Source organism: Pongo abelii, chromosome X (assembly GCF_028885655.2).
Source record: "Pongo abelii isolate AG06213 chromosome X, NHGRI_mPonAbe1-v2.0_pri, whole genome shotgun sequence".
NCBI lineage: Eukaryota > Metazoa > Chordata > Mammalia > Primates > Hominidae > Pongo > Pongo abelii.
In genome coordinates, this window is record NC_072008.2 from 48,805,112 (window position 1) to 48,820,714 (window position 15,603).

The 15,603-nt window shown below is 43.3% G+C and overlaps 1 protein-coding gene and 1 pseudogene across 4 annotated transcripts; one reads left to right on the plus strand and one right to left on the minus strand.

The window, feature by feature from the left end:
* Positions 1–375: 375 nt before the first annotated feature.
* Positions 376–8,426, minus strand: LOC100444465 (protein SSX7). 4 transcript variants are annotated; one of them, XM_009234806.1, is made up of 7 exons: positions 8,358–8,426; positions 7,805–7,919; positions 7,182–7,275; positions 5,290–5,341; positions 3,172–3,307; positions 1,540–1,644; positions 376–476 (listed from the first exon to the last, which is right to left on the minus strand). In XM_009234806.1, exons 1-7 carry the CDS (start codon positions 8,424–8,426, stop codon positions 376–378), a joined length of 672 nt encoding a protein of 223 aa, XP_009233081.1. The 4 variants fall into 4 exon arrangements, with proteins under 4 accessions (XP_009233081.1, XP_002831637.1, XP_002831638.1 ...); XM_002831591.1 differs by lacking the exon at positions 1,540–1,644 and adding an exon at positions 8,076–8,197 and having other exon boundaries at positions 7,805–7,920; XM_002831592.1 differs by lacking the exon at positions 1,540–1,644.
* A 15-nt stretch (positions 8,427–8,441) lies between these two features.
* On the plus strand, positions 8,442–12,682 carry LOC100445442 (ornithine aminotransferase, mitochondrial-like; annotated as a pseudogene).
* The last annotated feature ends 2,921 nt before the right edge of the window (positions 12,683–15,603 follow it).

Here is a 15,603-nt window from a genome sequence, read left to right on the forward strand (position 1 = left end):
GGCTAACACGGTGAAACCCCGTCTCTACCAAAAATACAAAAAAAATTACCCGGGCGTGGTGGCGGGCGCTTGTAGTCCCACCTACTGGAGAGACTGAGGCAGGAGAATGGCGTGAACTCGTGAGGCGGAGCTTGCAGTGAGCGGAGATGGTGCCGCTGCACTGCAGCCTGGGCCACAAAGGGAGAGTCCGTCAAAAACAACAACAACAACAACAACAACATGGGAAATCACATCATTCAGCCTCAATGCTGTACCCTAGAAAATTATGAGAACGGAATAATTTGGGGAATAAGTGACAAGATGGGATACCGGTACCATAACAGAATAGCACATCTGCAGGGATGTGGGAGATGAACTGAAGGTTCACTTACGGAGTTACTTGTCGTCTTCTTCAGGGTCGCTGATCTCTTCATAAATCACCAGCTGGTTTCTCTCACGCAGTCTGTGGGTCCTGGCACGTTTCCCCCTTTTGGGTCCTATGATGGGGAAGAGTTGGAAGATGAGGGTTGGGTAGGTTGGAGAGTGTTAGGCTCTGTTTTCTCAAAAAAAGGAGATGCCTCCCCCCTCCCAAGTGCCCATGGGCCTTCTTCATCCAGTTTTTCACATTCTCTGGCTTAGAGAGGCTGAGACCTTAGGCCCACACCAATACAGGCCAAATGCCAATTAAAGTTTTAGCTTCTGGCTCCTTCCGTTGTCGGGTTTAGATTCCCAACCTCTTCACTTATGGGAACATCCATCCTCACCTCCTTTCATTCAGCACGTGTTTTCATTAAGGGCACAGAGGCATACTTTTTTTTTTGCACCACATTTTCATAGTGCTTCACAGATGCTGCAATTTTTTTTTGGAAACTCTCATCAATTTTATACTTTTCCATTATTATTATATCTGTTACAGTAATCTGTGATCAGTGAGCTTTGATATTATTACTGCAATTGTTTTTGCTGTTTTTTAGTCTTTTAAAATAATTTTAATTTTTAATTTTTATTTTATTTTATTTTGTTTGAGAGGAAGTCTCACTCTGTCGTCCAGACTGGAGTGCAGTGGAGCAATCTCAGCTCACTGCAACCTCTGCCTCTCCAGTTCAAGCGATTCTCCTGCCTCAGCCTCCCGAGTAGCTGGGACTACAGGAGCATGTCACCACGCCTGGCTAATATTTTGTATTTTTAGTAGAGAGGGGGTTTCACCGTATTAGCCAGGATGGTCTCGATCTCCCGACTTCGTGATTGGCCTGCCTCGGCCTCCCAAAGTGCTGGGATTACAGGCGTGAGCCACGGCGCCCGACCGTGTTTTTTATTTTTGTGCGTACACAGTAGGTGTATATACTTATGGGGTACGTGAGATGTTTTGATACACACATGCCATGCGTAATAATCACATCATGGAAAATAGGGTATCCATCCCCTCAACCACTTATCCTTGTGTTACAAACAGTCCAATTACACTCTTCTAGTTTTTTTAAAATGTACAATTAAGTTATTATTGACAATAATCACCCTGTTCTGTGTAATTGTTTGGGGGGTGGGTACCAGGAACTGCACCCATAGAAGATGACAAACTTAATCGATTAATGTTGTGTGTGTTCTGACTGCTCCACCAATGAGCTGTTCCCCATCTCTCCTCCTTTTGTTGGGCCTCCCTATTTCCTGAGACACAGCAATACTGAAATGAGGATTATTAACAACCTTACAATGGCCATTAAGTGTTCAAATGAAAGGAAGAGTCACGTGTCTCTCACAAGCTAGAAATGGCTAAGCTTAGTGAGGAAGCATGCTGAAAGCCAAGACAGGCTGAAAGCTCGGACTCTTGCACCAAACAGCCAAGCTGTGAATGCAAAGGAAAAGTTCTCGAAGGAAATAATAGTATATAATGCAAAGGAAAAGTTCTTGAAGGAAATAATAATACTAATACTCCAGTGAACACACGAATAAGAAAGCAAAACAGCCTTACTGCTCAAATAGAGAAAGCCTGAGTGGTCAGGATATTTGACGAAACCAGCCACAACATTCCCTTAAGCCAAAGTCTAATTCAGAGAAAACCCGAACTCTCTTCCAGTCCATGAAAGCTGAGAGAGGTGAAGAAGCTGCAGGAAAACGTGTGAAGCTAGCAGAGGGTGGTTCATGAGGTTTAAGGAAAGAAGCCATCTGCATAACTTAAAAGTGCAAGGTGAAGCAGCAAACCCTGATGGAGAAGCTGCAGCAAGTTATCTGGAAGATCTAGCTAAGATCACTGTTGAAGGTGGCTACACTAAACAACAGATTTTCAATGTAGATAAAATAGCCTTCTATTGGAAGAAGATGCCGTCTAGGACTTTTATAGCTAGAGAGAATTGACTCGAACTTTGAAAGAAATTCTACTGTGGGTAAAATGCTATCCAATAGCATCACATACGACAGAGAAATACTTCATGAAATGGAGAGTTAATCAATGTGGCAAATTTCACTGTTGTGTTCTTTTAAGAAACTGCCACAGCCACTCCACCCTTCAGCAACCACCACCTTGATCAGCCAGCAGCCATCAACACCGAGGCAAGACCCTCCACCAGCAAAAAGAGTGAGTCACTGAAGACTCAGAAGATTATTAGCGTTTTTAACAATGAATTATTTTAAAATAAAGGTATGTACATTTTTAGACATAACGCTATTGCACTCTTAGTAGACTGCAGTATAGTGTAAACATAATGTTTTTATGCACTGTCAAACCAAAAAATCAATGTGTGTGACTCACATTATTGCAGTGGTCTGGAACCGAATCTGCGATATCTCTGAAGTACACCTGTATTGGATATCAGGCATTGAGCTGAGTAAGATATTATCCCAGATTATCAAAGATGGAATTCCTTGAGCTCCTTTCATGTCATCAGGACTTCTAGATTAAATTTAATACCTCCAAACAATTTATGAACTATGATTCTTTATTTCCATCTTATGGACTAGGAATCTGGAACTGAGAAAATTTGGAAGACTTGCCCCAAGTCACGTGGTTTTTTATATGGATGACATCTCCAGTCTGTATCTCTGGAAGTCCAGTCAAACATCTCATCTGGACCTGGGCGAGCTCCTCAGCCCAGTCTGGACCCAGGCTTATCTGGGATCCATGCCACACACCCAGTCCACACACCTGAACATAGCCAGGGAAGCCAGAGGGGTTGTTCCCGAATTCTTTCCTCTTACCAGATCTCTTGTGAATCTTCTCAGAGGTACTTGGTTTTCCCGGGGGGCACAGCTGTTTCCCATCGTTCTGTGAGCCAGATGCTTCTGACACTCCCTTCGAATCATTTCCTTCCTCTGCTGGCTTCTCGGGCATGATCTTTATAATATGAAGGTCACAGATAAACAGTATCGGTGACATTTCTATAGTGCTTTAGAGCTTACAAAGCGTCTTCACATGCATTACCTTAATCAATGTTCTCAACAATGCTGGGAGAGTTACACGTGCCTAAATTAGGAGAAACTTGGGAGGTTAGATGGGAAAGGAATGGCCTATGTGAATATGGTTTCCAGGGCTAAAATGCTTATCTTCACACTCTTTTAAGACTGACATTCTTGCAAACAGCAAAAATCTCCATGTAATTGAGAGTTTGGTATACAAAAGATTGGAAGGAGGATAGCATTCTAAGAGTTCATAAGGTCTACAAAAGGAAGAGCTTCTATAAAATACAAGGGATCTCATATAAGCTCTTAGCTGCTGAGAGAGTAAATGTAAAAACATAGAGGGGGACAAAACACTGCTGAACAAGACCGTGTGGGGAGATGAATAAGGGAAGGGAGAGGTAAAGAAGTGGTTTGCTGAAATTAATCTAGGCAGCAAAGAAAGCAGTACCAGATCTGGCATACCACCCTACCGAGGCACCAACATTGAATGTGGAATTCAGTGAGGTGGTACCCATACCAATTCTGGTTGCATTGGGATGTGTCACTGACCAACAATCTTAAGCTACTTTTTTTTTTTTTTTTTTTTTTTTGAGACAAAGTCTCCCTCTGTCACCAGTCTGCAGTGCAGTGGAACAATCTCGGCTCACTGCAACATCCGACTCCTGTGTTTAAGTGACTCTCATGCAACAGCCTCCAGAGTATCTGGGACTGCAGGCAGGCGCTACCACGCCCCGCTAAGTTTTGTATTTTTAATAGAGACGAGGTTTCACCATGTTGGGCAGGATGGTCTTGATCTCTTGACCTAGTGATCCATCCACCTCAGCCTCCCAAAGTGCTGGGATTACAGTCGCGAGCCACTGCGCCCTGCTCTTAATCTACTTTTTATTCAGCTTCCTCGCTTATGAAATAGTGAACAATACATGTAAAATAGTCTACGGGAAAGTCCTCTCTGAGCTTGTAGACACTGTTTAAATGTAGTAACAATAACAATTAATACCTTTCATGATCCTTCCTTGAATTCGGTCTCCACACTGGCAACCCAACTCCCAGATCCCTTTACCCTCTAAACCAGAGTTGAATCTGCACTTATGGGGTCACTCATTCAGGGGCCTCCGAGGGATCCCCTGGGCTGGGATGGGGGCTTCCGGGATGCCCCAGGTGCAGACAAGGTCCTCAAGGAGCTCACAGTAGGGAGGGGCCAACAGTCAAACCGATTCCTAAGCCATGCAAGTGGTCCCAGTAAGAGAGCAGAGGCCAGATGGTCTTTCCTATTGGGAGAATGGGTGTCTCAATGGAAGCACCAGCAGGCCCTATGAGGTGAAGCCCTAGTGAGCAACATCTGAACTTCATAAACAAATGCAAACGTGAATGAGCTTCAAATGGCTTGGAGCTCTGGATTAGACTACCACTGCCACTGCGCCCCAGGAAAATTCTTTAACATCTCTATACCCCAATAGCTTCATTTTATTATTATGTTGCTGATAACTATGATCTAAAACATGAACTATGATTCTTTACTGCCATTTCATGGACCAGGAATCTGGAGCTCAGAGAACTTAGAAGATTTGCGCCAAGTCACATGGCTTTTATATGGGTGACAACCAAAGTGTGTGACTCGTTATTATTTGGAGATAATAATAGAAACAACGTCGTAGAGGTCGTCTTAGGGATTAAATAAATTCATCCATGTGAACTGCTTAAAATAGTGTCTGGCATCACTATGAAAACAAAAGATGTATTAAGGATCACCACTGTTAGTATTATCAAGCTGTTGGTGCTACCTACATAAGGTGTTGTGATAGACATGGGGAGAAGGAAGCAGTGAGGGCATTTTTTATACTCTCCCACTCTTAACCAGTGTTCGCATCTGTGGAAGGACAAACGTTCTCTGGTCCTTTAGATTTGAGAGATACTCACCTTCGGGATGGTTCTCTGGAGCCTGCCGAAAGTCATCTGAGGACGTTCAACTGCAAGAGAATACTTCAGAATTTTTCTTTGTTGGTAAAGATTTCCAAACTCTAGAGAGACTTCTGTAGCATCAGGGTATTCTGCAGCAGAGGGTTATGAGTCCACTCATTGTTGAGGAGTTATTTCAGATTTGCTTCTGAATTATGTTTAGTAATGGTTGATTCATTTATCTGTGGCATCCATTCAGAATTTTCTCTCTCATAGTTTATCAAATGGGGACTAAACCCCATCACAGTCTCATCTTATTCCTTTACATATCTTTTACTTTTTCCCAAATAATTAAATTGATTGGTTAGGAATCTGAACTGTATCCACTCAAGATGTGCAACAACGGAAAATCATTGTACACTTCAAATGGGTGAATCCTATGGTATGTGAATTAAGCTGTTAAATGTGTGATGAACCATGGATGATTTAGTCTAGTGGCTCTGAAATATTTTCAGTATAAAGACACTCCTTTAATGTCAAAATCTTGGCAAACACTCAAGCACTGGATTTTCAGATCTCTTATAGTGATCATGGGAGATTGTAGAATCTGGCCTTCTTAGTTGGGGAGTAATAGGTCTATTGGAGACAGTTTGGACATTCTGACCTTGTCTTATAATTGTGTTGTCAGAGCAGACGAGCAAGTAAACACATATGTCCCCTTTATATTACTGAAATGTACAAAGATCTCTACCGAAGAACCTGTCTTTTTTTCACCCTATGTTATCTCTCCTCACTGACAAGTGGGAAAGCTCTCTGTGTGTTGGATGAGGGATCACTCTTTCAAACTCACTCCCTAGCTCATCACAGAGAATCAGGGTTCTTTGGGAATGAGAAGACTATTTAGTTTTGAAAAAATACAGAGAAACAGCGATGCTTATTACATAATGTGTTCATCACCCTCACTCCTAAGATACCTATCCAATACCTACATGCTGTTAATGAAACAAACTCTGGAAGTTTTTGAGGAATCTACAGTTGCAACATTTTCTTTCTTTTTTTATCTCTTGTAGCATTTTTTTAACAGTCCTTTGATTCATTAACAGTGCTTAGGAAGAACAATATGTCCTTTAAGAAAGAAATATTTCAAAACACAGAAAGTATGTGGAATACTATTGAGTCCAGTCGGATCTCAACATTACCCCACAGCTATGTTAGGTTTGATTTATTTATTCAGAATATTAGAAAAACTACAAACAGGCCGGGCGTGGTAGCTCACACTTGTAATCCCAGTACTTTGGGAGGCTGAGGTGGGTGGATCATCTGAGGCCAGGAAGTTTGAGACCAGCCTGGCCAACATAATAAAACCCCGTCTCTACCAAAAATAAAAAATGAGCTGGGTGTGGGGGCGGGGACTTGTAACCCCAGCTACTCGGGAGGCTGAGGCAGGAGAATCACTTGAACCCAGGAGGTGAAAGTTGGAGTGAGCTGAGATTGCCTTATTTCACTCCAGCCTGGCTGAGAAGAGTGAAACTCCATCTCAAAAACAAAAACAAACAAAACACACTATCGACAAGTCACAGCTGAAGCTGTGTGTGCAGCACTCAGCAATCCCTGCCCTCCCTCCCTCCCCCACTTACAGCCAGTCACCTTAATTTGATGGCTTTTTATTCACATTCATGTTTGTATATATTTACCATTTACTTATTATCCATAAAAATATATATTCTTCTTTTGCAAGTTTTAAAATTTTATATGAATGACCTCTGTAGTTAACTTTCTGCATGCAATTTTTTTTTCACTCAGCGCTGATGTGTACGAGGGAACAAATGCCTGAGGATCTTTCCCAGGTAGCTGAGCTGAAAAGCAGTTGGGCTTGAGGAGACCCTTTCCAGCCCCTTCCCATCTACTCATCCTGATTCCCGTGGTTACAGTGATTATCAAAATCATTCCCCTGGAGGTCTGTGGCCCGTTTATTACGCATGAAAGGTGAGAGGGTGGCCTTGAAACCTAGAAAGAAGCAAAATGTTTATTCCTTAAGAGACAAGCTTTGACCTGCCACGGTGGCTCTTATCTGTAGTAGCAGCGCTTTGGGAGGCTGAGGCTGGAGTATTGCTTGAGGCCAGGAGTTCAAGGCTGCAGTGAGCTATGATTGCACTACTGCACTCTAGGCTAGGTGACAGACTGAGACTCAGACTCAAAAAAAAAGAAAAAAGAAAGAAAGAAAGATACAAGCCAACAGAAGGAAGGTAGGGACGGTGTGGAGGTGCCGGGATGCCACAGAGACACTTGGACTCATCAGAACAGAAGCCTAAGGGAGGGAAACGTGCAGGATCCAGGTATGAGCTCCACTGTGGCCAGTCCCTGCCCTCAGCCCTGACAGGATACAGAAGAGCAGAACACCCAGAAGCTGCCTTGCCATTTTTCCCTGCACAAAAGGAAAATGTGGGGTACTTTCTGTAGCCTAAGAAGTAGCCAAAGCAGGAAAAGGGATGCTCATGTGTCCCCAGACTTGTCTGTACCTAGAACTTTCTGTTACCTAGTTTAGTCATGGCCTCATACTTTCTCTTCATATACACATAGATGATTTTCTCCGAGGATTTCATCTTTTCCCACTCTTTCTTAGAGAAGTACTTGGCAACATCATCGAAGACCTAGGTAAAGATAAAAAAGGAATTCTGGCAGTGACTCAGCTAGATATGTCTGCCATTCAGCTGGAGCCGCTTACTGTGTGCTGGATCTGGGAAGTGGGGATGATAATCCTTCCTGGTTGATGTCATGGCTAACTGATAGAACATGGGGGACCTTCCCTAGCTTCTCCCCTGCCACGCAGTAGGGCTTTAATGCTGCTGGCTGGCTCTCTTCCCACCTTCCAGAATGCACTGAGAGTCACCAAACGTAGTGCAAGGTCACAGACTTGTCTCCAAGGATGCTAGGTGATGACAGAGCGAGGGTGGGAGACTCCCAAGGGTCCAGATCTCCCCCAAGACCCTGCTCCTTGTCTCCAGTATCTCTGTCCTCCCCTCCTCAGAAACTTGGTCACCCCACACTGTCCCCTGGGCCACTACTCTGCCCCCTCCAGGTCACCTCACCTTTTGTACCTTCTCTGGTATTTGAGCACCAGCCCTAGGTCTCCTTGCAAAGGCATCATCTCCATTCATGGCACCGAGAGCAGTATGACCTGCAAGAGAAACAGACTGAGTCTTTTCAGCCACAGGAGCTTTGGTCTTGTGGAGGAAGAAATCTGTGAAGGCAGGCCACCCTCAGTCACCTGGGATCAGGTGCTTCATTTCTCCATTCGGGGCTTATCTGTCCCTGAGTAAGGACATGGGGAGAAGTCAGATGAAAACAGGGAACCAGGGGTCTCTGGGAGAAGTATTGATTTGGGATGACAGGTTTCCTATGGGCAAAGCAGCCTTGAGTCTTTAGGAGGGGGTTGGCTAATGTTGTTAGTAGTTTCCCTGGGGCTAGGCTTACTCTGAAAGATGTACAGACCCTTGTTGGGGAGGCAGAGATGTGACTGTGTAATTTTATTCAGTGGGGGCATGCTGACACCCCCACTCAATAAATAAAGGAAGGGAAGTGAGTCCCAGAGATAACATGGTCTCTCTGGTGATGGATCTGATCAGGCAGAGGGATGGGGGGTTCTGTTCTGTTGAAGAGAAATGGGCATGGCTAATATGAACGGATTTAGAGGCTATTACTGGTGATTTGTAAATTATTAGAAGAAGAGAGCTAGAATTTCTGAGACTACAAGAGCCCGCCATCACTTAGAGAGAATGTAGGGAGTTTCAAGGTGCAGCAATCAGCCAGGCGCAGTCGCTCACACCTGTAATCCCAGCACTTTGGGAGGCCAAGGAGGGCGGATCGCTTGAGCCCATGAGCTTGAGACCAGCCTTGCCAACATACCGAAACCATCTCTACTAAAACAAAAACAACAAACACACACACACACACACACACACACACACACATTAACAGAAGCGGAGTGGTGTGCGCCTATAGTCCCAAGGCCTACGCGAGAGGATCACTTGATCCCAGGAGGAAAGATTTAAGTGAGTTTTGTTTGTTTGTTTGTTTGTTTTGCGTCATGGTCTCTCTCTGTTGCCCAGGCTGGGATGCAGTGGTGTGATCATGGCTCACTGCAACCTCCGCCTCGTGGGTTCAAGTGATCCACCAGCTGTGGCCTCCAAAACTGCTGGAATTACAAGCGTGAGCCACCGTACCCGGCCCAAATTTGTTAAGTTACTAGAGTTCCCAGGAAAAATCCCATACTTGAAAAAGTTAGAAACTGACAGGAAGGATTTGAGATGGCGACCTGCCTCACATACACTCCTTATTAAAACTAGATAACAAATGCACCGCGGAGGAGGGGAGGGGTAGGAAGAATGGAAAAAGAAAATCAGCGCATGCTTACTCTGATTTTGGAAGAATCGAAAGAGAAAATCAGACCTCGCATACTCTGAGTATAGAAGAATCGAAAGAGAGAGAAAGTCGGAGCATGTGTACTCTGAACTTAAAGTAGTCAATCCCGGGGGGTGCTTTAGGCGGGAAAATCAGAGTCTCCGCCCCCAGTTTGAGAAAGTTCTGTCCCTGGAGGCTGGACTGATAGACGCCACATCAGCTTTGCTTATCCCGCCTACTGTTCTGACTTCTGATTGGCCAGATGGAGTTCACTAACTGCCCTGATTGGTCCATCATCCTAGCGCAGTGACATTGCACAATATTGTCTCCTCCTCCAGCAACACTTTGTTGCCACTACGACAAAGTGGGTGGTCCTCAGGCACCGTCAGGAGATTTTGAACTCTCTGAAGACTGTCCTTGGATCTCGGGTTAAAAATCTGGATTCTAGTCTGAACAGCGAGAAGAAAAAAATAGTCGGATCTGTGATTTTTCTACTTGAAATACACAGTGTTTTCCAGACTAGCACATTTGCAGAGGTTTGCTGTACTTAGTCGTGGCTTTCATTCTTCAGTGGCTTCTATATCTGTTGCAACTGAAAAAACAGTCCAAGGCCCTCCAACCTCTGATTACATTTTTGAAAGGGAATCTAAGTGTGGTGTGCACAATTACCATCCTTTACCTGTAGCCCTGGAGAGACGAAAATGTATTTACTTATGGGATGTGATTGTGGTATTGGTTACATCCGCCTTGGCCAATCTTCCCGCCTCGGCCTCTCGACTACAGGCGGGAACCACCCCACCCCCACTAATATTTTTTGTTTTTTGATTTTTTAAAAGAGACGGTTTTGCTATGTTGGTCAGGCTGGTCTCAACGTCCTGGGCTCAAGCGATCCTCCCGCCTCAGCCTGGGGACTACAGGCATGCACCACCTTGCCAATGTTTTTTTTTTTTTTTTTTTTTTTTAGTAGAAACCATGTTTCGCTATGTTGACCAGGCTGGCCTCAACCTTCTGGGCTCAAGGGATCCTTCCACCACGGCCTCGGGACTACAGGCATGCACCACCCGGCCCATGCTTTATTTATTTTTTTATTTTTTAGTGGAAACCAAGTTTCGCTATGTTGGCCTGGGCTCAAGGGATCATCCTGCCTTGGCCTGGGGACTACAGGCATGCACCACCCTGCCCACGCTATTTTTTTTTTTTTTTTTTTTTTGCTTTTTTGTTTGTTTCTTTAGTAGAAACCGGGTTTCACTATGTTGCCCAAGCTGGCCTCAATCTCCTGGGCTCAAATGATGCTTTCACCTCGGCCTCAGGACTACAGGAGTGTGCCATTCTGCCCTGCTTATTTTTATTTTTTTTTTATTTATTTATTTATTTATTTATTTATAGGAAAGACAGGCTTTCTCTATGTTGGCCAGGCTGGTATTGACCTCCTGGGCTCAAGCAGTCCTCCGACCTTGGCCTCGGAACTACAGGAGTGAGCCATCCCACCCACGCAATTTTTTTGTTATTCTTGTTGTTAGTAGAAATGGGGTTTAGCTATGTTGGCCAGGCTGGCCTTGACCTCCTGGGCTCAAGCAATCCTCCCACCTCAGCCTGGTGACTACAGGCTCACACCACCCCGCCCCCACTAATATTTTTAATTTTTCTAGTAGAGACAGTTTTGCTGTGTTGTCCTGGCTGGTCCCTACCTCCTGGGCTCAAGCAATCCTCCCGCTTCGGCCTTGGGACTACAGGCATGCACCACCCTGCCTTTTGCTATTTTTCCCAGGCTGGTCTTGACCTCCTGGGCTCACTCAGTGATTTGAACCTGGGAAGCGGAGGTTGCATTGAGCTGGGATCACACCACTGCACTCCAGCCTGGGCGACAGAGCAAGACTGTCAAATAAATAAATACATCCATACATGAAAGAAAGAAGAAAGAAAAGAAAGAAAGAAAAAGAAAGAAGGAAAGAAAAGAAAGGAAGGAAGGAAGGAAGGAAGGAAGGAAGGAAGGAAGGAAGGAAGGAAGGAAGAAAGAAAAGACCAGCTGAATCTCCGTGAAAACAGTAAGCTTTGTGGTATATTAACTTACCCTCATCCCATCTCGTGCTCCCAGCTTGGTTCTGTTCATTGCTGATGAAATACAGATAGGATTGGCCAGAACTGGTAGATGGCTAGCTGTTGATCATGAAAATGTCAGATCTGATATAGTCCTCCTTGGAAAGGCCTTTTCTTGGGGCTGATACTCTGTGTCTGCAGTGCTGTGGGACGATGACATAATGCTGAGCACTAAGCCAGGGGAACATGGGTCCACATACGGTGGCAATCCACTAGGCTGCCGAGTGGCCATCGCAGCCCTTGAGGTTTTAGAAGAAGAAAATCTTCCTGAAAACACAGAAAAAAATGGGTATTCTCTTGAGAAATGAACCCATGAAGCTACCTTCTGATGCTGTAACTGCCGTAAGAGGAAAAGAATTATTGTGTGTGTGTGTGTGTGTGTATGTAGGTATGTATGTATGTATGTATGTATGTATGTATATATGTATGTATTTAGAGTCAGAGGTTCACTCTGGTTGCCCAGGATGCAATGGTGCGATCTTGGCTCACTGCAACCTCTGCCTGCTGGGTTCTAGCGATTCTCCTGCCTCAGCCTCATGAGTAGCTAGGATTACAGGTACGCGCCACTATGCCCAGCTAATTTTCATATTTTTAGTACAGACTGGGTTTCACAATGTTGGCCACGCTGGTCTTGAACTCCTGACCTCAGGTGATGCACCCACCTCGGCCTCCCAAAATGTTGGGATTACAGGTGTGAGCCACTGTGCCCGGGAGGAAAATAATTATTAATTTCTATTGCTATTAAAGAAACCAAAGATTGTGATGCTTGGAAGATATGTCTACGACTTCAAGATTATCCACTTCTGGCCAAGCCAATCCATGGCAACATCATCAGGTTTTGCCTCCGCTGGTGGTCAAGGGGGATGAGATTCGAGAGTCCAGTGAAATCATTAACAAGACCATCTTGTCATTCTGAGTGTAGCAGCTGTTTTCAGTGGTCCCTGGGAGCCGGCTGGAGACAGGTGGTCTTGTAAAAGCTCTGCTCTTAATGTGGGCACATTCCACTCCATGTGTCTTCAAAACCTTTTTGTGGAGTATCTATTTTTTTCAGTTAATACATAGTAGAACAACGTTTATGAAGCTGCTGTTTGCTTTGTAATGTAAGTAAGAGTATGCAATGGCATCTATATTCTGTGAAAGTGTTTTGATGTGTTGTGTACTTTCTAAGGTTAAACATATCTATATATACAGACAGCGTTTAAATTACGTCCTTCAGTATACTTTATATATGTTTTTATAATTTCCTTGCTGGTATAAATGCTTTGTATTTGAAAAAGTTATCTCTAGGGAATTACATAAAAGACTTCACCTTATAAAGTCAAATCATTGTTATCATTGAATTTTAGGGAGGATGAATGGTTAAGTATGTATAAAATACTAATATTAAGTAAACTTCATGTTGGCCAATACCAGGATGTATTCTATGGATGTCATTATTTTCAATTAAGAATTAGTGTTTAACATTCCTAAATTGTTTTGAGTGCTTCATTATAATTTGTTTAAAAATGTTTATTTTTAATATTTCTTTAAATTTAACATAAAGCTTATATTTCAGGGAAAAAAAAAGATACAGAACAGGCCCATGTGCAGTGGTTAACGCTTGTAATCCCAGCACTTTGGGAGGACGAGGTGGGCAGATTACTTGAGATCAGGAGTTCAAGACCAGCCTGGCCAACATGGAGAAACCCTGTCTCTACTAAAAATACAAAAATTAGCCGGGCATGGTGGCACACAACTGTATTCCTAGCTACAAGGGAGGCTGAAACAGGAGAATCGCTTGAACCCGGGAGGCAGAGGTTGAGCCAAGATCATGCCACTGCACTACCGCTAGGTGACAGAGTGAGACTCCCTCTCAGAAAAAAAAAAAAGGGTACAGAATATTTCCATCACCATAATGCTATCCCTTGTGCTACTCATTTTTAGTAATACTCACTCTCGTCCCATCCACCATCCCTAACCCCTGGCAACCACTAATCTGTTTTTCATTTCTATAATTTTGTCTTTTCTACAATGCTGTACAAATGAAATCTTGTAGTATATAACGTTTTAGGGGCTTATTTCACTGAGCATAATTCCGTAGAGATTCCTCCAAGATATTAATATTTGTGTATCAACAGTTCATTGTTGTTGTTGTTGTTGTTGAGACGGAGTCTCACTCTGTCGCCCAGGCTGGAGTGCAGTGTCTCAGCTCACAGCAACCTCTGCCACCCAGGTTCAAGCAATTTTCTAGCTTCAGCCTCCCAAGTAGCTGTGACTACAGGTGCGTGCCACCACGCCTGGGTAATTTTTGTATTAGTAGTAGAGATGGTGTTTCAACATTTTGGCAAGGCTGGTCTTGAACTCCTGAAGTCATGATCTACCCGCCTCGGCCTTCCAAAGTGCTGGGGTAACAGGGTGAGCCACTGTGCTAGGCCAGTAGTTCATTTTTATTACTGAGTAGTATTCCATAGGATGGATGTCCCACAGTTTGACCATTCACTTATTGTAGGACATATTGATTATTTCCAGCTACTGGCTATTACAAGTAAAGCTGCTATGAACAATTATGTACAAGTTTCTGGATGGACATACATTTTAATTTCTCTGAAGTGTAATTGTTGAATTGTATGGTCATTGCATGTTTAGTTTTATAAGAAACTACCAAACTGCTCTCTAGAGGGGCTGTAAGATTTTACCTTCTCAACAGCACTTAATGAGGTGTACAGTTTCTCTGCATCCTTGTCACCATTTGGTGTTGTCACTATGTCTTTTATTTTAGCTATTTTAATAAGTGTGTACTGATACCTCACCGCGGTGTTAATTTGCATCTAGTGAAGCAAATTAGTGTTGAATATCTTTTCATGTGCTTATTTGCTTATTTCCTCTTCAGTGAAATGTATGTTCATATCTTTTCATGATTTTCTAATTGGATTATTTGTTTGCATTTTTTAACATTGAGGTTTCTTTTATTATTATTATTTTTCTTGAGACAGAGTCTTTCTCTGTTACCCAGGCTGGAGTGCAGTGGCATGATCTTGGCTCACTCCAACCTCTGCCTTCCAGGTTCAAGTGATTCTCGTGCCTCAGCCTCCCAAGTAGCTGGGATTACATGTACGCATCATCATGCCTGTCTAATTTTTGTATTTCAGTAGAGATGGGTTTTTGCCATGTTGCCCAGGCTGGTCTCAAACTCCTGGCCTCAAGGGATCTGCCCTCCGTCGACCTAGACCTTTCAAAGTGCTGGGATTACAAGTGTGAGCCACCACACTCAGCCTACCGTTGAGTTTTGAGAGTAGTATACATATCCATTATGTATTCTGGATGTGAGTCCTTTCTTGGGTATGTGGTTTGCAAACATTCTCTCCCAGGTCATATCCTGTTTTTTCATCCTTTTAACAAGATTTCTTGCGGAGCACAAGTTTTAAATTGGATGAAATCTAATTTATTTTTTTCCTTATTGATTATGCTTTTTGAACCATTCACTGTGCCCTAGATCTCAGACGTTCCTCCTATATTTTCTTGTAAAAGTTTTCTCTTAGTTTTACATTTTAGATTTAAATCTGTGATCCACTTGAGTTACTTTTTTGTATAAAGGTTTGAAAATTAGGTCATTTTTTTTTTTTTGGCCTATGTCTACAACACCTCCAGCACCATTTGTTAAGCAGACAATCCTTCCTTCTTTTTGTTTCTTGGTAAAAAATCAGTGTGGGGCTATTTCTAGGTTCTCTATTTTGTTCCAGTGATCTATGTGTCTACTCTTCTCCCAGTACTACACAGTCTTGATTCCTGTAGCTATATAAGAAGTATTGAAATATGAAAGAGCCATTCCTCCTACCTTATTCTTCTTTTTCAAAAATT

Excerpts from the sequence above, each read along its gene's own strand:
- LOC100444465 (XM_002831591.1), bottom strand. The coding sequence starts at position 8,426 with ATGAATGGAGATGATGCCTTTGCAAGGAGACCTAGGGCTGGTGCTCAA. Across the intron at positions 7,276-7,804 it reads TGAGGCCATGACTAAACTAG|GTTTCAAGGCCACCCTCTCA; the intron begins GTAACAGAAAGT and ends GCTTCTTTCTAG. Across the intron at positions 3,308-5,289 it reads TCCAGAGAACCATCCCGAAG|ATCATGCCCGAGAAGCCAGC; the intron begins GTGAGTATCTCT and ends CATATTATAAAG.